The 25,188-nt window shown below is 41.3% G+C and overlaps 1 protein-coding gene across 4 annotated transcripts in view; it reads right to left on the minus strand.

The window, feature by feature from the left end:
* The window catches only part of dpysl3 (dihydropyrimidinase like 3), a 37,778-nt gene that overhangs the window by 1,585 nt on the left and 11,005 nt on the right, over positions 1–25,188 (minus strand). For 2 of the 4 annotated variants that reach the window (XM_070843149.1, XM_070843151.1), the window contains exons 2-13: positions 18,565–18,653; positions 16,973–17,157; positions 15,103–15,267; positions 14,130–14,191; positions 12,679–12,759; positions 10,404–10,472; positions 9,205–9,325; positions 8,071–8,227; positions 7,579–7,720; positions 6,365–6,535; positions 2,837–3,016; positions 1,136–1,289 (exon numbers count right to left, since the gene is read on the minus strand). In XM_070843149.1, coding sequence (XP_070699250.1) covers positions 1,136–1,289; positions 2,837–3,016; positions 6,365–6,535; positions 7,579–7,720; positions 8,071–8,227; positions 9,205–9,325; positions 10,404–10,472; positions 12,679–12,759; positions 14,130–14,191; positions 15,103–15,267; positions 16,973–17,157; positions 18,565–18,653 — 1,576 coding nt within the window. Of the gene's footprint in view, positions 1–1,117; positions 1,290–2,836; positions 3,017–6,364; positions 6,536–7,578; positions 7,721–8,070; positions 8,228–9,204; positions 9,326–10,403; positions 10,473–12,678; positions 12,760–14,129; positions 14,192–15,102; positions 15,268–16,972; positions 17,158–18,564; positions 18,654–25,188 lie in introns of all 4 variants that reach the window. The other 2 variants (XM_070843148.1, XM_070843150.1) reach the window with 1 other exon arrangement.

Genomic DNA, 25,188 nt, shown 5'->3' on the forward strand with positions numbered 1-25,188 from the left:
TGTTGAATGTGAATACATAGTGTTGTGATCTCTCACATTAGAAAGGCTTTCTCAACAGACCATTTCCAGCTGCGTGAGCTGAAATCTTGTACACTGGACGTTTTTCAGCCTTGAGCCAAAATTAATATCCACCGTGACATGCAATAAGTACAACTGTGGAAAACTTTTTCATTGGAAATAAGCTGTCGTTAAATGTCACAGTGTCCCAAAGAGTAATCAAAAGAATTTCATTTGAGATGTGTGAGATACTGTAAGAGGCTTCAGAGATTCAGTGGGAGAAAAAAAGTGTTTAGGTGAGTCATTAAAGAGTCATCTAGCCAAGTTAGGAAGACTAAACAAATAAAACGTTGAGTAATGCAAAATGTATGTTCTATATACACATATTTTTGTGTCCATGTTTGAAATAAAATGCAAAATTCTGAGCACAAGTACTATACAATTATACTATTTGCTTAGTACAACGTGCCTAATAAAAATATACAAACCTACTTGAATGCTAAATCATCTTAAAAATTACAGTTCACATCATGAGTATGAGTCAAAAGTATAATTTCTATGGTTTTAATTTGGGTTAATGTTGACTCATGTCATACCCACACTGAGGCAAAAACCAGAAAACCAGCCATCTTTAACTGATTGTGTATATAAATCTAACTTAATGCTGTCAGCTCTGTGACTCATTAGCCAACTTAATGACATGTATAAACAGACAAATTGTCATATAAACGGCGTATAAACCCTTTTACAAAGGAGCACGACAAAGTACTGACAGATGCATGCCATACTGTGCACATCATTAAGAGTGAAACAAGATTAATTAAGAGATTATTAGGTCAGTCTACAGGCTTGAGGCTTGAGGCTTATCGTCGTGGACTTCGAATGCATCACTCATTAAGAGCAGCATGCGAAAAAAAAAAAAAAAACACACACACACAGGTCCTCCACAGCGTGAAGTAGTAGCTGAGTTGAGATAAAAGGGGAACATGATGGTGGATCACCTGATGTGCATGCGTGCTTCTGGGATGTTTCTGCACACAGTATAAATCAATACAGAGCACAAACACAAGGACAACTGGGTGAGAGGAGATTGGGGGTCGTATTAAGAAGCTGGGCTCACCGCATAGTGCAGGGTTACCTGCTAGACTAAATCCAGACTGGTGCAGGTTTCTGACGGGCTGTTTGGTGGGAGAGGTACGTGCAGAGGCCGAGGGGGTGCCACCACGGGACATGGAGAATTCAGACACCGGGCCGTCGTACATTCCCCTGGGGACTGCCCTCAGTACTGCCAGCTACAGGACAAACAGCAAGAGAAAGATGGAGGTGGTCATGGGAGAAATAAAGCATAAGAACGGTGTTGAGCCTCACAAAAGATTCGGTGTAATCAAAGCCACTCATGCAAAGTATTATATGGTTGTTGTGTCCTGAGAGCACTTCCCTGCACAGAAAGCAAATGATTTTACAGACTGGAGCAGTAAAAGCACAACATACAGTATATGTATGTTGTCAAAGCAAAATGAAACTTTATGCTAGTAGTGAACAGTCTGTCTGTCTGTCTGTTTGTCTGTGGCGTGACTCCGTGGAATCTTGGAGGCTCTGTCAAGAGTTAAAAAGAGACATCTGTGAATGAAGAAAGCATAACAGTGACTGCTACCAAGAAAAACAGTGCACTGTTACTACAGCTCCATTTTCTCATCAGCAGCCAGCTGCAAATTAGGAAATGGTTGAACAATGAGATTTTTTGCCCATAAGTAAGCAAGAAAGCAGACAGCAGTTGATTTTCAATCATTATGAATCAAATGGTTAAATGGGGTTAACTCTTAATAGTGCCGAGGGGGAAGAAAGTCCTTTTATTCTAATGAGGTACAGCTACTGGACAGTGAACTGACTTTAGCACTCTCTGTTGGTGGGTGCCACCAGTATGTTCTCTAAAAAGTGTTTCCAAGAGGCATTTGTGGTATATAGGAATATCCAAGGGTGCAATGAATGTGAGTGCCATGTAATATGTGTTTTATCTTACTTTAGGGTTTGACGCTTGTTTTTTCAATGACTGTAACAGTAAACGTCATGCTACAATGCTATTTCTGTCCACATATTATTTCTTACCAGAAAGTGATATAGCTGTTGTGTCTGACTCCTGACTTTTGATGAATGTGTGACATTGTAGCTATAGATTTTAGACTGTCAATACATTTTGATTATTTAATCTGTCGACCTGCTAGCGCCTGTAACACAACTGTTACAAGAATGTATTTCTTTGGGCCTTATTCTAAACGTATACTTTGGTGAACCCTTTACTGTGCGTGTGGTAGGTCTCCATTGAAAGTTTTCCAAAACCAAACACTCTGCATCCTTTTAAAAACCATGATGACAAAGCCTCGACCACCCTCACTGCATCGACCTTCGGCTCTGTGATATAAAGGCTCAGTCAGCGCCCTGTGGCTGAACCTTGAAGGCTGATGTCAGACTTACTGTATTTCCCCCCATATCCTACTTCACTCCATCAAACTCCCATACCTCCCTTCCTCACTTACAATCCCAAAGACATTGACTCTTACATTCCACATTCATTTATTTTTTCCTAATCTTCTCTTAGTGCATTGTGTGTGTCACTTGGTAACTGTGTTTATTTAAACCAACAAATATTATTTCTCCTATTATGTTTGTTGATAGCTTTCTGCATCAACCTTCTCTTTCTTGTTCTTTCTTTTTCTCTTGTCCTTGCCTTACAAAAAAAAAGGCACACTGTGACACACGGTTAAAAGATAACTGCCTCAACAAAATGACTGCAGTGTGAAGTGTAAAAAAACAGGCGGACAGAAGTAAAACCTTTATTTACCTGCTTCCTGGCTTTAACACGCTTGTAAGCAAAGTCAGGGAAGGGAGAACAGGGAATAAAGCGACCCACGCCGGAGGTGACATGCAGGTTCCCGTCTTCCAGGATAATCTTCCCCTGGCAAATCACCACTAGTGGGGCTCCGCGCAGCTCCATGCCCTCAAAGACATTGTACTCAGCAGCCTAAAGCACAAATAGAAAATTGTTAGATACTTGTGGAGAAAAGGGGATGTTGCAGCTTAGCATTTTAGCACGGGGAAATATGCGACACAAAAACTATGAAACAAAATCTAAACAATTGTGTGTTCAATAAATACATTAACCACATAGCAGTCCCCAGTATTATTTATGATGATGATGATGTGAAAACTACAGAAGGGTACAATTACAGTATTACATGCTGTTGTGTAAATGTGCATCATATTCATATGAAGAGACATGTGCATATATGCTCCCATAAAACATACGTATACATACAAACATAATCTGTTACATATAATATGTTTATCAGAGCAACACTGAAGCAAAAGTTTGAAAAGATAACTCCACTGATACTGATTCTCTACTTGGAATTAACAGGGTGGAATTTTCAATGAATTTGTCATAGGACTTTATGGTCATTTTGAGTTTAATAATTAAATCAAATTAAATTTGATCAATTAGACTCAATTTTGAGGGAAAAACAACTAAAATAAAGCGTCCCGAACCTTCCTTAAATGACTCATGGAGGAGATGAGGAAGGCAACAACAGGGGGAGCTGTGGCAGGATGGATGAAGAGCAGCGTAAACGTTGTTTTTCCTCTACTCACATGTAATCCCACTATCTCTTTCTCCCATTCTTCATCATTCATCACCTTGGTTATTGCACTTGTCTCTTTGACATGTACAAACAGCTGCCATCATCCAGCTGGTGTTCAGTGCTTTCGCAGTACTTCTTTCTCTCCCCTTGCCTTCCTCTCACTCTCTGCACATTGCTCTTTCCAGTTGTCTGTCCTCTTCATTTATTTATCCCTCTATCTTTGCTTTTCTATCCCTCATCTTTGCCTTTCACTCCCTCATCTGTTCTTGTTTATCTATTTATGTTAGTTATGTAATTAGTATGTATTTCTTTGCAATTCTTTTTCATCCTTGCATACAATTCATCCTCTTTCAATTTCTCCTGTGCCAACTTTCTTTTCATGACATGTTTGTGATCTGTGATGGTCCCCTCCCTTCATTCCATTGTTGCTTATTTCCTCTGCACACGGCTCTGTTTTCTGCTGCCGTCCAAATTCAGGCCAGAACAGGACATAACTAAGACGTACCGCATGCCAAACATGATGTCATGACTAAACTGAGTGTGTGTTCAGTTTGTGTGTGTGCGTGTTGCTGCCTGTTCTTGTCTATGTGTCAGGATATCACTATGTGCATCTATGTGTTTTTATGTTGACAACAACAAGCAATCCAGACCAGATGTGGGTTCACTGATAACAAACCAAGACACAGCACAGTCTAAGCCATATTTACTCTATAGGGGGGGAAGGCATTCCCCTACAAAGTGTGCTGGTAAACAGGGCCGCTCCTTTTTGGCCTGGTGTCAGATTATCCATTAAGATATATTTATTGGAGCAGGGAGCTGCTGTGCTCTGGTCTTTTGCTCTCTTCTGTTATTTTATCTGGAAGGACGACCAGCAGGAAATGAAAGGGTGACATCATTACGTAAGAAGCCAGGATCCTCAGTGGATGTACTCCACATTTGGAGAAGGCATATTATTAGTCCAGTTCTCTCTCTCTCTCTCTCTCTCTCTCTCTCTTTCCATTCCTCCATCTGGAAACACAGCAATGTTCCCTCTCTCTTGCTAAACAACCCGTCACAAAACCTTTAAGCTAGGCAAATTAGACCAACCTGCATACATTGTTAGGTAGTGCATTCTTCTTTCACACATGTGTACAAGCAAGATTTGTGCTAGGCTGGTAGAGGCTTCAATTTCCTGAGCGGACATTTCCTCTGCTGCCAAGTGGCCTGTTTGTGATCCTCTAATGTCTGTTTAATGGTAAGAACCTCATTACTCATGTGCGCCAGGTGTGCTGTACACACAGTGTTTATGCAGAATGTGTGAGAGGGAATGTGCGCGAGTGTGTCTTTGTCAGGCCCTTGTCTGAGACCCCTCGGAGCAAGGACAAAAAACATCTGTAATGGCATAATGCAGTTTCACATGTTTCTAATTCTAGTTGGTAATGTCGTTTGAATATTTAACTCTGAACACATGACAATTGACAAACAATGCTCTGTTTTAGAATGACATTAAGTGTAATTTAAGACAGTTATTGAATCAAACGTTCAGTCTGGGGGTCCGGATTTCAAAAGAGGAAGACACTTGTTGGAACTGTCTTATCTTGTATATAACACAGCTACACAGAGTAACACTACAGGAGGATTCATTTATTTTCACTATGGTGTGCTTTGTAAAAGGAAAGGAGGACTAGCAGTCAATAGCTTGTCTGGAGTAAACGATGGTCACATTACACTACCAGCTCTGATTCAGATTACATGTTGAGTGAGATATTTCCCATGAAATCCAGCGTCTTGTGACCAAAGCTGTTTTCTTCCTCTGGGATGAGCTGTTTTTTTCTACTAGCAATATGTACAGATGTTCCAAATCTCTGGGGTTTGTGAAAGTATTTGAAATATTAGTGGTTACTGTTGCATAATCCTGTGAAAAAACGGACGACATTCTTTAAACCCACTACGGTTGTCCAATCATGAAAATATTTTTGGTGATCTGTTCAAGTAAATATGATATAGAGGAAGGAAATACTTCTTGATTATACAGCACGTAGACTCCCTGTTGATTAACTGCAGTTAAACTGTACAACTGGGTATTTCGCATCACAGACAGACTGTTTGTTGTATGTGGATAATCCATTTTTTTTCATATCATTACTCCAGATTTATTGAGGCTCAACTTTACATTGAGAGCTGGTCATATGATAAGCGCAGTGTGAGTCAATTAGTAGTGGACATCCACTGAGACTCCATTTCCGTTCAGAGGAACTGAGAGCTTTCTGGAAGCTGCTCAAAAATGTGCTTTCTCTCCCTAAATCTTTCTAGCTAACATACACACACAGATGTAGACACTTAACTCATATCTCATATTCTGATTTACTCTTTCCTTAAGAAACAGGCCTGTTTTTAAGAGCATTTTTGGACCTTTCTCTCCATTTTTCACCCCAGATCCTATATTTAACCAATCGCATTTCTGCAAAACAGAACATATGGATTGGCAACACCAGGAATTACTGTGACAATAACAGCAGTGACACAAATCAGGAAAAAGTCACTTCAGTGGTGTTGATTCACTCTAGCCATGTAAGATTGACTAAGAGGGTGTAAAACAACATAGTCTCACTTACTCAAATGCTGAGCTTTTTGCGGAAATTATTTCCAGCGCTACTGAACGGTAGAGCAAAAGGAAAATTCCACAAGCTGTGAGTTGAATTTAGTTGAAACAAATAAAAGTATGAACTCTGACCGGTGCACGCTGCACGTACCGAGTTGTGTGTCTTGGCAGTGATGGTGCGAATGGAGTCTGTGTCCCAGATGACCAGGTCGGCATCAGAGCCCACGGCAATCCGACCCTTACGAGGGTACAGGTTCAGGATCTTAGCTGCATTGGTGCTGGTGACTGCCACAAACATGTTCTCGTCCATCTTACCTGTAGTCTGGGAGGGAAATGAGCAACATCAGGGAGCAGTGAGCATTTGGCAAAAAAGAGCGAGTGGTTACTTGATACAATGGTGCCTCTTTCACCTAGTATGGAAATGCTTTTTACTTCGCTTAGCTATAAGGATATATGTAGCTGTAGATGACATTCTCATTTCAACACTTAACTGCAAAACAGCTTCAGATGGTACATTTAATCAATTATTTGATTGACTTGTGGTGTGTTTTTCCTAATCTCACTGACAAACAAACAGGGGGAAATAACCACCATGGCTCTGTACAAACTACCAGCCCCTCTAAAAGGCTCCATTCACTCCAAGTTTGATCTGAGCTCGGATTTTAAATAACTGGCTCAAAGAAATAGATTTGGTTTAACTTGTTAAAAGCCCAACCACATTTTACAGTCAGCAGAGTACTCCGCAGCTGTCTGAGGCTCAATGCTCTGTGTCTGTAAGCAGAACACTGATGCAGTGATAACGAGAGAGAGAGGGAAGGGAAAAAATGAGGGCAGTGTGCTGCATTCAAGGGTGAAAGAAAGGACACGTGGAGATAGAAAGGGGATAGGATAAAACGAGGCGAAGACAGTGACAACAAGACAGTGAAATAAAGCTGGAGACAGCAGGGAGAGAGAGAGAGAGAGAGAGAGAGAGAGAGAGAGAGAGAGAGAGAGAGATGGCTGAGAACAGCAATGTCAGGAAAAATAGTGAAATCCAGATAAAAGGAGGGAGACAGAGAAAAAGAGCTTCCTCATAAAAAAATAAAAATAAAATTAGAAACCGCAGAGATGAAAAAGATATGGATTTGACTGCAGTGCGAGAGCAGCTCAAACTGAGCATCACAGAACTGAGACAGCAGATTTCCTGAGGGGACAAGTTTAGAGATCAAATGAATCAAAATGAAAATAAAATTAAATAAAATTCTAGTATAAATCGTCACTCTTCTCTCATTATTCTCTCTCATCATTCTTGTCTTTTTTGTCTCTCTCCTTAAGTTTTAAACATGGAGACAGAAAAAAACCTCAAAAATCCAAAGTAGTCCTCACCACAGCCTTATCCCAGATGAGGGTCATCCTCTCCTCCACTCCGTTGACGCCCTCTGGGATCTGAGTGAAGTCATCCTTGCCAATGGCCTTCTGGGCCACACTGAAGGTACAGTGAGCACTGCCAGTCACACTCAGGTCTCCACTGGGACACAAAGAAACATGGAAATACAGCTTTAAAATGGGATTATAGCAACGCTGCACAATCTGAGTACAGAAGTAAAGTTCTGCAGCCACAAGGAAACTTGTTTATTTATGTTAGCAAACAACAGAACGAGGAATGTGAGTAATTTGCTTCGTGCCAGAGTTTGTTCGTCTGGTACAAACCATTGCTAATGTTTCCTGTTTCCATATGACGCTCTAACTAGCTTGCTAGATAAAGTCTGCCCGAATTTATCACCAGCAAATCAGAACACCACAACTCCAGTTTCATGCATTAATTGAACCAATACTAAATATAGTTCTCCTTTTTCAGTCAAAGGTAAGTTTAAGTACCTGGACAGCAGTGTGTTCAGATAGTCTGGAGTGGTGGGATCAGGGCTAAGAGGAGGTGATGTTACAAAAGAAGCCGCCTTGGCCCAATTCTTGCTCCAGTAATGCGTCCCATCAGTCCCCAGGCTGGCAGTGATTGGCTCCCCAAACACGACATTTCCTGGAAAAGAAATAACGGTGAAAATAGGTTAAGATATCAAATGTAAAGCGGAGCAAACGTGATTCACTTTAGTGGTTCTGGACATTTTCAAAATCACGAGCTGCATCAATCAAGTCTGATTAATTTGTCAGCAGTTTAATCTCACTAAAAGCGTTGGTAATTCATCTGAGAGAGAGAGGAACCGTGCCTGAGCTCTGAAAAGCTAAACATCACCCTTGGCAATGTGTAAATTTCACCTTGGCTCAGTTATACTTGAGCTTGCTCTTCAACACATGATGAGCCACTATGCACATCACCACTGCGCTCAGATTCTTCTTTTCGCCCTATCCGTTCTATTCTCAAAAACTGTGTATGTCGCAATCCATCACAGCCAGGCAGCCTCTTGGTTCACCTCTGTTCTTTCCTGGGACTGTGAGGAATGGTCTGTGTGACAGCTGAACCACAGAAAACGACCAGAATGACAAAGCTGAAAATTCCTCTGAGAATAGCATCTTTCTTCATTATGTCAAGCAGAGCCAGAGTCTGTGTACGTCAGAAGCTTCAGGAAGGACAGTAAAATCATCTTATAAGGACATACATGTAGGTGCACTGATACTGGTATGTGCATACCACTCATTTCGTGAGAAGGATAGAAACCAATGAGCAGAAGTAAAATACCAAAAGGAGAGGATTTCTAAAATTTAGATATGATTTCCTAGACTACACATCACTTTAAAATACATTTTCTAGCTTTTTGTACTTCATGATAAGTTCCTACAGAACCTTTATGTAAATATCTATATGGAAAATAAACCCTTAAATTGTTGCTGGAGTGTAAAACACACCATCATGTTCCTTGTCTTAGATGCACAGGCAGTATCACTTCAGACAATCACTTCAATTAACATAATGCTCATTGGATATAAATGTAAAAATAGAAAAGCTACAAAATATAAATATTTCACATTGTTCAGTGACGTATAAATGCTGCTTTTTACCTTTTTTCCGGGCCTGTGAGATAATGTCAGCGGCACTCTTGCTCATGACTCGGGTCACATAGAGAGGACAGTTGGTTTGGCTGGCGATGGTGATGGCACGAAACACCGCCTCTGCCTCCAGCTACAGACGGACAGGACATTGCGGTTGACTTGAAAATGTTTTTCCCATTAGGATTCTCTCAAATAAACGTCAAGTTTCTAAACCACAGCAACTTATGTATTTTGAGCACTGTATTATTTGAAAATTCATTTTTAACCAAAATGACAAGTGGAAGCTTATAATTTTAACATCATAGGCTGGTGAGGTTTAATCAGTTACACTGAGTTAGGGGATTTAATGCTAAAATAAACTTGATGTCAGATGAGAGCACTGTGTGCTCACTTTCTTCTTTGTTTCTAAGTGGAAGAAATTGAAATACATACAATACATACATACACAAGTCCAAAATATTCATTCAAAGCAAACATCTCTGGGCTCATTTTGGAGATCCAAGTCAATGTCGAAGAGCACCTGCCATTTTATTGTCTCCATATCTCCATGTTTGTAAAAGGTTAGAGAGCAAGAACAAACAACTTTCAATACAAAATGTGACAATTGTCTCCAGATGGGTTTTGTTAGTTGTAGATGATGCAACCATTTCAGCTGACTATTGTGTTTCTAGTCCACAAACACAAAATGGGTCCAATTACCAATAAATCAAAACTAAACAGGACAGTGATAGAAACAAAGTCTGATAAAACACTCATCCAACTTGGCCTCTGCTCAATTGAATTATGTTACAAAGCTTTTGATTCTTAAGACTCCGTTTAACTGCATGATACTAAGAGAGTGGTTGGATGACTTCACTCCACTGCACCACAGAGTGGAAAATCCCAGTCAAGCTACAGGCAGACAAGTTGCTGAGATGGAAGCATGGCTTTCATTTTGCTGTTTGCAGAAGAAACATTAGCAGCAACAGTTTGGGAGAATCAGAGAATTTTCACCCAACGCCTCTAATGTTGTCTGTAAACCACATGTCTGTAACAAGAGCAACATGTGTGTGACAGCCAGTCCGAGAACGTCATCCTGGACAATGGAAGTGGCTGTATGTGTGGCCATGTTTGTTCTGTTTGCTGTTTGTTCTTAAAATCATTTAATTAGTGTATCATGTGCACAATGTGTGTGTGTGTGTGTGTGTGTGTGTGTGTGTGTGTGGTACCTCTTCTGGCCTGCTCAGCACGTGTCCCTCTGGTCCAGTGATACCCATCTGCAGCATGCGGGCCTGCTCCTGTTGCACAAACATGTACAAAGTAAGCTGTTAGCTGCTTACCTCATAGATAGACGCTGGATTATTTTTTGGTTTGAGTGCTTTGGGCTGATGTAAGGTTTTGGTCGCACTCCAAAATGAGATTCTGTTTCAGCTTCTCTCCGCCTGTGTGATGGATATGAGCTGCAGTTCTGTCATCTGGGTCAGGCCACACACTGAGGACTGTGGGAATTCACGGGCTGTTAAGGGTCTTTGTATACACGTGGATCTACCTCCCAAAAGTTCTGGCTGCACTTTTGTGTCATAGAAAATGCAGAGGTGTGTGGTGGTGTGTGTTGTCACTGTGAAAGCTTTCTAATGGCGTGATTCCCGAAAATGGATTTCTTATTAACAATTAAAGGGACATTACAGTATTTTTCAACCTTGGTTTTACTCTCGTGATTTGACCATGTTCACGCTAATATGGCACCATACAGATACAGAAAAGGCAGACAAGGGCAAAACTATATATATTAACTCCATTTCTACCACTTTAAAACGGGAAGCTCCTCCTACAGACAGACCAAAGTCGGCTCATAACCACACCGGACGATCAAATAACATTTATATGTGAAAACAAAAACTATTTCTAACCATTATTCCAATTGTAGTAGCATACAAATATTTATTATATAGGTTGTTTAGGGTCCTTTAAAAAAAAAAAACTGTCCCCCCTCTGTACTCTATGCAACATGGTACAGCCTGACTTCCCTCCACTATAAAGCCCATTGGATTCTCCCACTTCCTGCTTGGCTCTTTGAACCTATGACCACTGCTTAATATGGATGGAAGCAGCAAACATTTTGTTGACTGAAGTTGCATATAACCAGAAGATAAATTTGAATGTACTACATTATGATGATTGTTATTAGCAGGTTAGCATGAAAAACCTACATATACTTGCTTAACTCAGCCACAGCGGCCTGGGCTGCACAACTCAGCAACACGACGAGGACTACAGATCTATTGCACTGGCAGGATGGAGTAGATAATACAAGTGGCTCAGAGTACACAAAGGAGAAGTTAAATCAAAAGAAAGATAAAGAATAGAGGCAGCAGGAGGAGTCGTACGTCAAGAGACCAGTGGTCTTCCTCTGGCCACTGCTCTCCAAAGCGGAACATTTCACTGCTAGGGGTGTGACCTTTTGATGAAAGCCTTGGAAAATCTAGCCGAGTCTACAGATGAGAGCGATCCCAGCTGTGTTACTACAACAAGCAAATTTGCAGCTCTGATCAACAGTGCTGTGCCAGAGACTGTTTTACATCTCCAAAATCAAGAAGAAAAGAGCGGCTGGACCAATCGGCCTCCACATGGTAAGGAACAGTGATTACATTACAACCAAGTCGTGCAATAAATAAAATGATTAGTAATGAATCTTTATTGTTACTGAAGATTGACAGGCACTTAGTTTGGTTAACATTAGCTAGCTCATTCACCAATGAGATGTATATGTTGCGAAGAAAAAATAAAATGTATTTTGAATTTTTAGTTCTGAAGAGTTCTCCTCAAGCAAGCATCTAGTGGTCACAAGAAGAACTGCAGCTTTGCCAGTGGTTTCAGTGTTTTCTCATGGTGGCTGCCACTTGGTCACAACATGTCCTCTGTAGCAGCATTAACAACATTTATCACACACAGGTCTAAACAAGGCCTCTCTATCTCAGCAGCTCGAAAGCAAGTTGGGGTTTTTAGACATCTTTAGTCTTAAAGCTGATGGAAATCAGACTCCCTCAAAGTCCTAGTTTAAGACTGGGTTGGAGAGCTGGGATTTGCGATGAATCGGATCCAACACACACACACCCATACACACACGGTGACAGAATCCAGGCATGGTCTGGAGCTCTGACTAATGCCAACCCTCTCAATCCACCGACTATTACAGTTCATTCACTTTCATTTGTCCACAATACAGCGCAGGACTGTGTAAACTACACCCACACATTACTGTCCTACAGAAAACACATTCTCCCTCTCATCAGTGACAGTGTGTTTAGTCTGTAGGTAGTGGAGATGCACTGCGATAAGACTTGACCAGAGAGTTGAACTGGAGTGAACCAAACTGTAAAATAAATCACGCTAAACTAAAACAGATCACAGAGATCATGCGACAAGTAATTAAAGAGAGAGGATAGGAGGAGAGGAGATATGGCAAGAAGAAGAAATGTTCAAGATGTTTATCTTTATTTTTACCTCAGCAATGATCTCGCCATTTTCAGCATGGACCTGAGCGATGCCTCCCCTCTCTGCCAAGAAGGTAAAGATCTCATAGAGCTGGAGGAGGAAGACACAAACACAGAAAAATTACAGTGGCACTGTTTTTATATTTAAAATGGCTGGCTGGCTGTTTACATGAGAATCAGACACTCCTTTTCATCCAAGGGGTCGCCCTTGAAGCCACAATTTAAAAGAAGCCCGCAATTTACATGATGTCCACCGCGACACACTGCAATTACTGTGTGTGGTCTCCCAAATGGTTAAACTCATGTGGGATGAGCTGCAGTTGTTGTTCTGTTGCTGCGCCACGGTTTTTCAAGTGAGCTGCATGACATCAGTTTTTCAAGCTGGACCGTTTCAGTTGCCTCATGCGCTCCTCTGACGGGCCGAATTAGCCACAGCTGCATGAGAAACATGAAGCGTCCTGCCTCACACTGTCTGGACTTACACTTTGTTTTATCACATTTACCAACTAGACCTACGGTGTGAACTCACACCATACATCACAGGAGACAGTTACATAAGAGCAGGGGATTTCAAGGGAGAAAAAAAAAGATAAATGGTTTTCTAAAACATTACACTATATTGGGAATCTTGGTTGTTAAAGTGAACGCGAACAAAAGGCCATAATTTACTTTTTTGGACACTGTGTTACTGCTTAGAGCAAAGCCGTTGCCATGTTTTCTTGCTTCTTGACTATCCAGTTTATCAGCAGGTCAGTGGAGATTGATTATATTGGTTGGTTATTGGATTGCTTAAATAAGAAAAAGATATCTTAATTGCACATTGAGCGAAACAAAGACAACACCACCACCATGTTTTGGATTTCTAGTGCAGCCACACTTGCCGAACTGCACCTGAACACATGTATATTATGTATTATGTAAAGGAAAATATACTCATATCCATATGTACTCTGAAACAGTTTGTGGTCGCTGTAATCCTTCCTGTTATGGCTGTGAAGACATCCTTTCTAATGCGATCCCAATGTAGGAGATAAGGGACAAAAGCCACAGCCTCTACTCTGTGCAAAGCTAATATTAGGGCTTCAGCAAACTAATGTTTTTTTTAGAATTTGTGAATTAAAAAAACTAACAGTTTCTCCACTGACACAGTTACCTTGCGGCAGTGGAAGGAGTGTAACACAAAATGGGAAATTTGTCCTAAAAAGACTAACTTTGGAAGTGACCCACTTGATTTGTCAGACTGTGGAAGCCTCACATGATCTTGATTGATTTGATTTGATTAATTTAATAAGGTGTGGATTTTGTCCACCATCTCTTCACTTCCAGTACAGAAAGAAAGAAAAATACAGTGAGGAAATGTATTTCAGTGTATGTACGGCATGTAAGTATTGTTTTTATACAGACTTGAAAGAAAATGTGAACCTATCTTTAAAGGTGTGCAGTAAGTTTAAGGTTTTGTACCTCACTGTTGCTCATCTGGTAGTAGTCCTTGTAGGCCATGTAGACCTGGAACGAGTTCACGCCTGTAACAAATAAATACATGGTAGAGCAAAAAATGTGAAAAATGCTCAATGCTGAGAAGATCAGAATAGAAATTGACTAATAACCAGCATGAGGTCTGTCATGTTAAGGTGCGATTAGAGTCTCTCAGAATTATCTGTTATTTTGAATGGAAAGGAGGTTTTTTGACTTTGACTTTTATTCATCAGTTGCTCCATTTGTATTTATCTCTCTCTCAAACATATTACTTACTTACAATTTGTAGTACCAGGGCGAAATATATATATATATATATACAGTGCTTAACAAATTTATCAGACCACCTGTCATAAAAACGAGAAAACACGAATATTTTAGAAATTTGTCAAAAACTTGTTTCAAATTAAACATATATATAACAAACTGGAACAACTAAATAGTCCTTATTCACATATTTTAACCAAAAGTCTTAATATTTTGTTTGACCTCCTTTGGCCCTGATTGTTCTCATGGACTTTTCGACCGTCTCTTTTGTTATTGAGTTCCAAATAGTTCCCAGCTGTTCCCAGAGACTTGCTTTGGATTAAATTTGTGTGTGATCTATTTTTTAATTCAATAAATCCCAGATCTGTTCGATAGGATCCAAATCTGGACTTTGACTTGGCCAGTCCATCAGTTCCACTACTCCAGATTCCTTTTACATCATTTCAAATACATCATTTTGATTAAAGAGCTTGCACATACTGGTGGGTTAACCATTACAGAAACTAAAAAAATATTTTAGTAATCAGCAATACTGTTAATTTAGGGCAGGGGAGGCAAACACCTTACACTGGGTGGTGGTCTAATACATTTGTTAAGCACTGTATACATACATACATACATATATATATATATATAGAATATAAGCAATCACTTCCTCAGGTAGATGTTCTGTTACACCATCACAGCCTACCTTTTTCCTTGATGAGGGTATCCACCTCCTGCTTTACACTGTCGTTCCACTGGGTGATGTCCACGTGGAGGGAGTAGTCGCAGCAGGCCTTCTCGTCAGCCCACTGCCTCCACTGGTCATAGAACTCCATCAGGCTGGTACCGGGCTCCGGGATCACATGGTCCACTGGAGGAGACGACAAAGGGAAGTTTGCAGGGTGAAAGGGATTTTAAGGGAAGAGGCAGGTGAGGAGGAGAGATGGTAGATTAAATCAAATGAACAGGCAGACAGGGAAGTGACAGAGTGAGGTGGGGACAGTCACACATAGGAGGTGAAGACAGGACAATGTCAGGATTTGTCTGCCGGTGTTTCTACTTTGCCTCTGTTGTTTATCTTGCATAATCAGCTGTCTGTCTGAGTTCTTGCAGTGCTCAGCCAGCGGGGACCAACTTTGTCAGATGTCACATTGCATTTTGAACATCTTTGTCTGGGTGCAGGTGACCTCAATAAATTTAGGGGCCACTTCGGTGGATATTTTCAGACTTTAGCTTTTAGTTATGTAACCACAATCAATTTTTTAGTTTAGAGTTTGGCACGCAAGGGCAGTGGATTTCTTTGAGATGGGACCGCCCATTCTAAAAATGTTTTCAGAGGTGCAGTGAGGTGCTTTTTTGTGACTGCAATGTCACACAATACATGGAAGTTCTTGCGTTAAAGCATTAAGAGCATCTAATACTTTATGCTAACTATATCATTTATACTAACTGAAGTGTATAAACATGATACTGTGTTATACAGTAGCATTCATATAATTTTCATATTAATTAACATAAAAGTGCTCATGCTTGTAATAAAAAATACAAATACAACAGCATACTTAGACAAAAGGTTTCTGATGTGTACATTTGCATGATTTACTGAGTATATTCAGAAACAGAGTAAATGTTTGCCTTTGTGCGTGCGTCTCTGTAAGGTGCATATTCATTTTGTGAAAATCTTTTGTGTCAGTTTGCTCCTAAATTATTCATGGACAGTAAATCCTCTTTGTACACAACACTATCATCATGCACAAAATACCCCACTCCATCTTACTCAGCTGTAATAATATAAGGCCGCCTGCTGGCTCACCACCTGACTGGCTTCTTTAGCTCATTAAAGAAGACCTAATCTGCTTATCTGGTCTTTGCAAGTTAATAGGATAGAGTTGGAAACGGCAGTCACAAAAACACTGTTGTTTACTACGTCAACTATCTGAGCTACTTTTTTTTTGTTGACCGTCACACAAACACAACATCATCTGTTAGTAGAGTCGGATATATACAGTGTATAATACACGCAGTACATGTTTTTACTTTCTCTCCCACACATCACCCACTGGAATATAATCCCTCTCTGAATGGAGCCCATGAATAGAGCTTACTACAGTAGCACGCCTGTTAGTGAATGTGTCAGTTTGAACACAGAGCCTATCTGGCAAACAAGCAGCAGAGTAGCGGCCAGCTCAAAAGAAGTTCTTGGTATTAATGTGGCTGTGGAAGCTACCAGCTGTTGGCTGTGATAGCGTCTGGTCTCTCAGCACCATGAAACCCCCATACAGTATAAACCCACACTGTACAAAGGCGTGCACGCAGACAGACACTGACATTGTATTGCCGTGGGAGCAGTGTTTCACTCGGTGGCCCCCTCCCCAATCCTACCCCCTTTACACACAGTCTTTTGTATGTTCCTCCTTTGGAGAGCTGCCCAAAAACAGACCAAAAACAGCTCCCCAGCCCTTTCTCTTGTCCTCTGTAGGGGTCTCGGCCCTCCTTCCCCTCCATTTTTCCCTATTTTTAGTTTTAGTCTCTGTCTGAAACTTTACTGCGCGGATGACCTTTCCTACAGCACTTACCGACCATGGTCGTGCCCCCAGCAAGAGCAGCCTTTGTTCCCTGACTGAAGTCATCCACTGTTGTGGTTCCACGGTAAGGCATCTGGAAATGGGTGTGGATGTCAATGCCACCAGGAATCACCATCTTCCCATTGGCCTCAATGGTCTTCACCCCACCGGGCACGATCAGGTTGTCTCCGATCTGCCTGTGGGGTGCAGTTGATGTTGTCAGAATTGTACGGTGATATGACGCTGCATCCACAAAAGATGTTAACACAGCATAAAATAATGTCTGGCTTTTTTTTCCTGGGCCTATTACTATTTTTTATGCATATGTAAGAAACATAAGCAGAAGTTTTTAACTTTAGACTGACCCCAAAAGAGAACACAACAGTCACTCTTGATGCAGCACAATGCCAACACATCAAAATTTCAACTGTCAAAAAAATCCACTTGCTCAGACTTTACAGAGGAGACAAGCCAGACAGACAGACAAGCAGAGGCCAGTGTCTCTGTGAGTTTGCCAGCAGCCCAATGGTCCAGCAGGCATCTGGGTGTTTATTATGCAATACCAGGCTTTCTGTGGGTGCCTCTCTCTCAGCTGCCTCACTAAAGGGACAGGGGGGACAAAGGGCCTGTAACTGGAAAATCAAGTGGGAACAGAACAGGAGGGAAAAGAGACGGAGAGGACGAACTGATTCAGGGAAACACACAGAGAGGAATTCACCCAAACCACCTTCGCCTTGTCTGGTGGGACGGGGACAGGCTCATACTAGGCCATAAAATTGGGGACTAGACTGGCTGTCCTACCTTGTCTTTGACCCAGCAGCCACTAATGTCTGGAAACAAGGACTATTTTTTTTTTTCAGGTCAGCCAGCAGGACGCAGTGAGCCTGATGAAGCAGTTTGTGCTCATGCATGTATTCATTAAAGTTTCCATATCATTCATTCAGAAGGGAGAGTTAATTAGACTGCTATATTTAGTTTGGGTTCATTTAGACAATAATAGCAATGTTTGCAGCCCATTTGCATTTTAACAGAGCTTTGCATCGCTGAGAGTGATTTCACCTACAAGTGTTACACGTCTCAAGGTCAAAAAGGTTTTTTTAATGAGTTACATCCACTTGTGTTTACTTGGGGGAGGGATGGATGGAGGGATGGATGATTTGTCAACCAATGTATTATTCTTTTCATTTTTCTGTCAGTGATTACATTTTACTACCCACCTGTATTATGGACATTTGACAATATACAATGGACTATATATAGTAGGGATTTCCAGGGGACTATTTTCTGTTTTTGGAAAGCTGAAAGCTCATGCTTCTTTCCTCAACCCATTCTTGCAAACCCCTGTGGAACAACTATTGGGAGTACAGTCAAAATGGCCAAAAATATTACTATAAAGAACACATTTAGAAACATTTGCTTGGCCAACCCGTCTGATGGAACGACATCTTGCTTAACGTTGTCAAGAACAACTGTAAATCTCCCCAAACATTTAGCCTCTGTAGCATTGATCTGATCAAATGGATGATGAGTTTGAGTGGGAGTGGAGGGATGAAAGCCATTGGGAGTGAAAAGCAGAGCAGAAAGGAGGTCAGTGGAGGACTTACTTAATGAGGCCATCCTCCATGTAGATATCGGCATGGAAGGACTGGTCATCATTCACGATCCTCCCGCCTTTGATCAGAAGCCTGTCGCTCTGTAAAGAAAGGAATGGGAAGAGCGGAAACAGAAATGTTATCATTCAGTGTAGTTTCCTTCCAACAAAGACCCAGAACTGTCAAGTGAAGCCTAATTGGACAGCCATCTACTACTCCCAGATCACTGCTGTTCTATATTTAGAGCTGGACAATGCTTTTCTATTTCTCTGTAGTTGGATTTCGTGCTTCTTTCTCCACCCAAAGGAGATGAACAATGTCTCATTCATTTACTCATTCATTGCTTGGAAGAGACTGGGCATGTTTGTCAGTCCTGTCACAAGTAAACACACCACATACAGTCCAGCTATGGACCACCCTGTGGGTCTGCCTGTCCAGCTCCCCCTGTGGTCTTGTGCAGCAAAGTGGTTCGGTTCCCCTGCAAGCAACCCATAACTGATTTTACATTTTCTTGATATGGTTGATCAATTATTCTATCAAACAATACCAAACTTGCAAAGCCTATCTGGCACTCACTGGAAAATGTGCAATAACTCTCTAAGAGTACTGCACCAATGCTACCATTTACTGATACAAATACTGGGTAAATCCGAGAGTGCCAGTTTAATCATGTTTATGCTTCACAACATCAGCATCTACACGGTATTCGTAAAGCGAGACTGGGACGATGACGGTTTGCTCTTGGAAGCAGAACTGAAGCTGCTTTTAAGGACTGATCATGGATTAACATCTTAACCACGTTTATCCAGATTTTGTTATGCAACAATGCAAACTGTGGATGTTATTTTCTCAGTATAATCCATTTATCCAACAGACCAAATGCATTCACCAATATCTCTTATTGATCATTTCGAGAGGAAGGACATTTTGAATCTGCACGAGAAAATAACACTCTTTATGAATGATGAATGTGATGCTCACATCACACCTTGGTGCCCTAAAATGAAACCACAAGTACTGTCGCGTCTAAGGAACCCTTCAACCTCACATCTCATAATGTGGTCTGATCTGGGCGTTGCCATGTTGCCACATAGTCAGACATCATATCTGCTGCTGCCGCTGCACCACGGACTGACTCTAGCAGGCCGTTGTCATGGCGACAGGTTGACTGCAGGGAGACAGACTAGAGAGGAGGGGAGACTGGGCGCCTGATTTTGCTGACTGGTTGGAGAGCTAGTTCAGTGAGCGACTGGCTCAGACAGGGTGGAGGGCTGCATGGCTAAAGGGGAGTTGTTGGGAGCTAAATGGGCAACTGTGCAGTCAGATCTGTGGGTATACTGCTAATTTAAGGTGGTGGTTAATCGACTGGCTACATGAAGATGGGCTGAAACAAGTCAGTGGAAGCAAAGCGCCTAGAGCTCAGTGATTAGTCATTTATCGATTGATCAATGCTAAACATTTTTGCTGGAAAAAACAAGCTGATACCAAATTTGCTGCAATATCTCGATATTTTAATATGTTTTAGAGGTTTTGGAGAGCAGTTCAGTATCTTCTATGCATGTAAAAAAGAAAAAAATAAGGCATGCAACCTTCTGAAGGAACAGATGTCTTCCTGCAATTTAAATCCACCTTTATGATATACCTTTGAAATTAATATTCATATGAGGTTTTATCCAGAGCCTCACTAATACATTCACAATGGCATGACTCAGTTCCTCGCCCTGCTAAGAGGGACAGACTTCCATATTTTCCCATCAGCACATGTGTGCAGTGATTTACACCCTTGGCTGTGGACCCAGTGTTTCATCACTATAATGAACTGCAGCCACTCCTTCACACATCAGAAAAAAAGGAAAAGGCATAATGCAGTTTTGTACGTAGCTCCAACAATAAAAGCTCACTATCTGCTGAGCTCATAAACACGTAATGTGTGTATTCTTGTGTCTCCATGTGTGTGTGTATGTAATGCTGATGGTGGTGGAGTAGTGTGAAACAGATCCCTGAGCCTTCCCAAGCAACCACACCCTGAAGTAACACATTACAACACACAGTCATCATTGGCTGAAACATAGTACCAGCATAGACCATCCTGTAGAGCATGCTGCCCTGTAATTGTCACTCATTAGCTCAGGGGCAGTTCCATGTTAATCTAATTTGGAACTTGAACAGGGAGTGCAACACAACTTATTTTTACCTATTTCATGGAAGTATTGAAATATGATTCTAGGTGTGATGTGGATAAACGCCCTAATTCCATAATAGCGGAGTACAACTCAGCAATACAGACCTGCTCTCATCAACTGCATCAGTGAAGTAAAGATTTTTTTATGTGATTTATAATACTGCAGTGAGGGGTGTGCCCTCTTGGGTGCCTCCCTGCATGGGTGACCCTCTCTCTCTCTCTCTCTCTCTCTCAGACACACACACGCACAGCAACACACAACCATATTCCCCTTCATCAGTTTCAGCCCACTCTCCACACTGGTCTATAACATCATGTAAGAGACCACAATCATTTGAGAATCAATAGCTTTCCATTTCCATTACAACCCAGCGCCTGTCACTGTGCTGATTTCAGAATTCCTCAGTTAGTGCATCTGCCAATGAAATACATAGCGAACTTAATGAACTAGCCTGGAGTTATTTCCAGTCAGTGGAAAACTAGACGTTAAAATGCTTAATGTCATCATTCCAAAATGTCACGGTACAGATCTTTCGAATGGCAACAAGCACAGCCAAACTGTCAACGAATTTCAAGAAACACAACTTAAATCCACGGGGCGATATGGGAGACCAAACTGTCAAGCTTTTTCAAAGACACATCCTCGGAGACAGGAGATTTTTCATTAACACTTCGTCATCGCACTTCATAAATGTAAACGCAGGCCTAGCATTTACTATTTTTTTCTGGAATTTATAACAAACAGACACAGTCACATTTTCCACTGCTCATGTCAATTGAGCACAAATAGCAATATGTCACACTTCCAACCTTTCATAGAGAAGATTGCGAGTGACAGCATGCTGTTTCCCAATGTTGCCACAATTACGCGGTCAGACTGTTTATTGTTTCAGAATTTATCCACGATTGTGTCAATTTTTCCAAAAATGATTTCTCAGCATTATTTTGACTATTTGCGAAAGGAAAAAAAAAAGGGGATATGACACAAAGAGTGTTTTTCCCGTGAGTGAGTATGCATCCAAGCCAATCGCGCCACCAGGAGGTCCTGCCATCAACTTAATTCACTGCATTTTTTACATTATAACAATTTTCTTCACCACTGTAATGAAATTCAAACTCTTGTGGTGATAGGAATAAACTTCAGCGTGTGTTAAAACATTAATGAGACTGCACCATCCACATAATGAACAGAGACCACAGTCATATTGTTTTTTGTTACAGCCCTGACTTTGGAAAGGACAATTTAATGGCATCCAGTGCCTTATGGCCCTGGTTGGATTAAAATGCATCCCTGCTCTTGTATTTTGAAGTAATCTCTCTTGTTGAACTTGTTCTGTCCTAACCTACCTTTGCACTAGAATCTATGGCAAATACCTCGATCTATTCAGAGATGTAACCATTCTGGTTTGGACTGGAAGAGGCAACTCTCAAACTGGGACAACCACATTGACCAGTCATTGACCAAAAATAGTGATTTTCTAGGTTTCCTAAAAAAGGCAGCTACAGTGGTGAAGAGAAGTCAGAGAGCATGTAGAGGTACAATCAGACCGAAGAGAGATTAGACACATAGCTTGTACACTATTTATTCTCCAGTTTCAGGCACCCTGCCTACATGCACATGCATGTTCAGATCTTATATTCTGCTGCATAGCAATCATTTAAACATGTCACAATATGCATGAATCGCCCATTTTTGTCATCTCATACCCAACCCAGTTTCTTCAGAGAGTACCTGTTTTGTGCAAAAACTTCAATCTAATAACATAATTAGACAACAAAGATTCACATTAGCTTAAAATAGTTGAAAAGCTATTCTTGGTTTAGTGCCTGTCTTGATCTTGGGTTAGAATATTTACACAAGACATCATTTATAATGTTGATCCTGATTTGCTCTGACCTTCCAGGGTCACTGGCCATGTCCTCATTGATCAATCATGTCACTGTTACAGCAGCCACTTTTTGACGGGAAAATAATCTCCCTGGGTGAGCTGCACATGGTAGTATAATAATAAGCTACAGTGTGTATGTGTGTGCAAGCAGAAAGCAAAGCATGAATTTTTTGTTGTGTTTATTCGCCATAAACTGCCAATATATTGACTTTACAGATGTTAACTAAACCTAACTTGCATACTAGCTAACTAGCAGCACGCACATCACCATGTCGAAATGTGCTGTCGAGCGTTTGTGTGGCACCGGCCCAGCAGGAACTCCAGTTCTTTCTGTTCTTTAACTCCACTCTCTCCCGCCTTTCTTATAAACTCTGTACGTTTATAAAGCAGATTCATAAAGCCTTGGAATACATGCAGATTTATAATATTTTTAATCAGTGAAGCAAGTCACAGCTGATGTACACCATGAAAACATGAAGAGCTGCAGCAATGAAACAGTTTGAGAGGTCTTTTAGTGTGGTTCTTACTACTCAGTGTGTGTGTGTGTGTGTGTGTATTGTGTGTTTAGGGCAAACAATGTAAACAAATAACTGCTAGGACAGACTGTTATGGCTCCAACCACCACAAATATTTCTTACCCATCTTCACCTCCATATGCGTACTTGTTTATATGCGTGCCTGCATGACTGTGACCTACTCTCAGCTCTTTGGCGCTGGATGAACAGTAGAGGATTTGGTGTTTGGTGCTACTGTAAGTCAAAGAGCGCAGGATTTCTTGAGCCGTCTGAGGGTCAACAAATTGGGACAGTTGGAGGAGGATTAGTTTTAACACGAACGTCAAGCACTGAGGTCAACCATTAAAGGTCTGTTCTAAGTTGTTACAATCAAACATGTCATTCACTCATATAAACTGATCAAATGAATATTAGATATCTGCATGGTTTAGGAAACTGTGTGCTCCCAGCTTCTTTACTCATCTGATGCATTTTCAAATTTGATGTCATTGGAAAAAAGCACTTAAGCTCTTTTTACCTTCCTCAACCGCATCCTACCTCTAGCGCTGACAAGCTTAACTATTACATTTCTGGCAACAAAGCAGAGCAAGGTTCAAGTGGAAAAAGTATCTTGTCATTTAACTCTATGAAAACACAGCACCAAAAATAAAGCATGTCTCCCTGCACAGGAAACTGTCATTTTCTGTTACACAAGCCAGCAGTAATCAAAAATAGACGGCAGGATGTTGTTCTTGTACTACTACGCTGATATGCACTGACAACCTTTTTCCACTTCCACCAGACTGCAGGGAGAGGCGCTCATAAACTGGGATGCAAATTACTAATAGCTACTCCTTGGTGCTTAATAAGTGGGAATGGTCCTGGAAAAGTCCAGGGCACAAAAGAGGCCAAAAAGGCTGGGGGGATATTAGGGGAGACTTCCATTAGCTGTGACAGAGACCCTTGTGTGGGGGAGGAGTAGCGGGGAGACAGGCTGGGACCAGTGGAAGAGGGAAGTCATCCTGAATGTGCACCAGTGCCTCTGCTTCAGCCCTTGTTGCCTAGCGAACAAAAATATTTACTCTTCACCCAAAACTGCAGAGGATTTTTTTCACATTCTGGAAAAGTGAGAACAATGAGACTTATCAATCTAAATTAATTGCGGTAGCTCCTGCCAGCCACAGTCATAGAGGGAACCTGCTTGTCTGGAATGTTGATCTTCTGATAGGCTGTAGTAGTATAACCTTGTAACCATGGTGACAAAAAAAAAAGAAAACCCAATATGAATTTGATTAAGCCAGACAGGTTGGATTATAAACTCTCGCAGTCAAAAAATCATTGAGGTGTCTGTTATGTGACTGCAGTGTGTGTGTGTGTGGGTCAAATCCCATCCCCACATACACAAACTAAACAGGGGTTATATTTTCCTGCCCTCCAAACTGTATGCTGGTCGCCATGGAGAGTCGCATGGCAACGTCTGGGTGGCCACGGGGTATTTTGCTTGCACTCAAGCCCACTGTGTGGCACGCTCTGGCGTGGCGGAGCCCTGTTTTGTGGTGCATCAACGGGGGTAACAGGTTTCATTTCCCGGGCAGAGCCGCTGTCTGCCGACCCTGCTCATTCCAGCTGGAGGGGATTACTGATGACATGTACTAGCCTGGAACAACACTGAGGCTGCTGTGAGTGGGTATGAGGGGAGGGAAGAACCACACCTAGGAATCTGACAGAGCCACTCTGGCAGAGAGCAGACGCAAGGAAACAGCTGGAATAGAACGGGCTGGAAATACAGGAGGAAAGTCTGGGAGGGAAGGAGCATTATGAGCGCATATAAGGTCGGCGTGTGGCAGTATACTCCTTTATACTTTATTTTATAACATTAGCATTTGCTGGGGAGTTATTGTCCATTCAGAGAGCTGATATGACTCTGGGATGGCTGTTAAAAACTCAAAGTTTTACTTGGAAAATTAAGTAAGAGTGCCTTTTTATATTGGCTTACTTGTGCAGGATTCAAATTGCATTTTAATGCTAGCAGCAGGAAACAATTACAGCAGGAAAACAATTAATACACTTA

The sequence above is a fragment of the Pempheris klunzingeri genome, chromosome 14 (assembly GCF_042242105.1).
Source record: "Pempheris klunzingeri isolate RE-2024b chromosome 14, fPemKlu1.hap1, whole genome shotgun sequence".
Lineage (NCBI taxonomy): Eukaryota > Metazoa > Chordata > Actinopteri > Acropomatiformes > Pempheridae > Pempheris > Pempheris klunzingeri.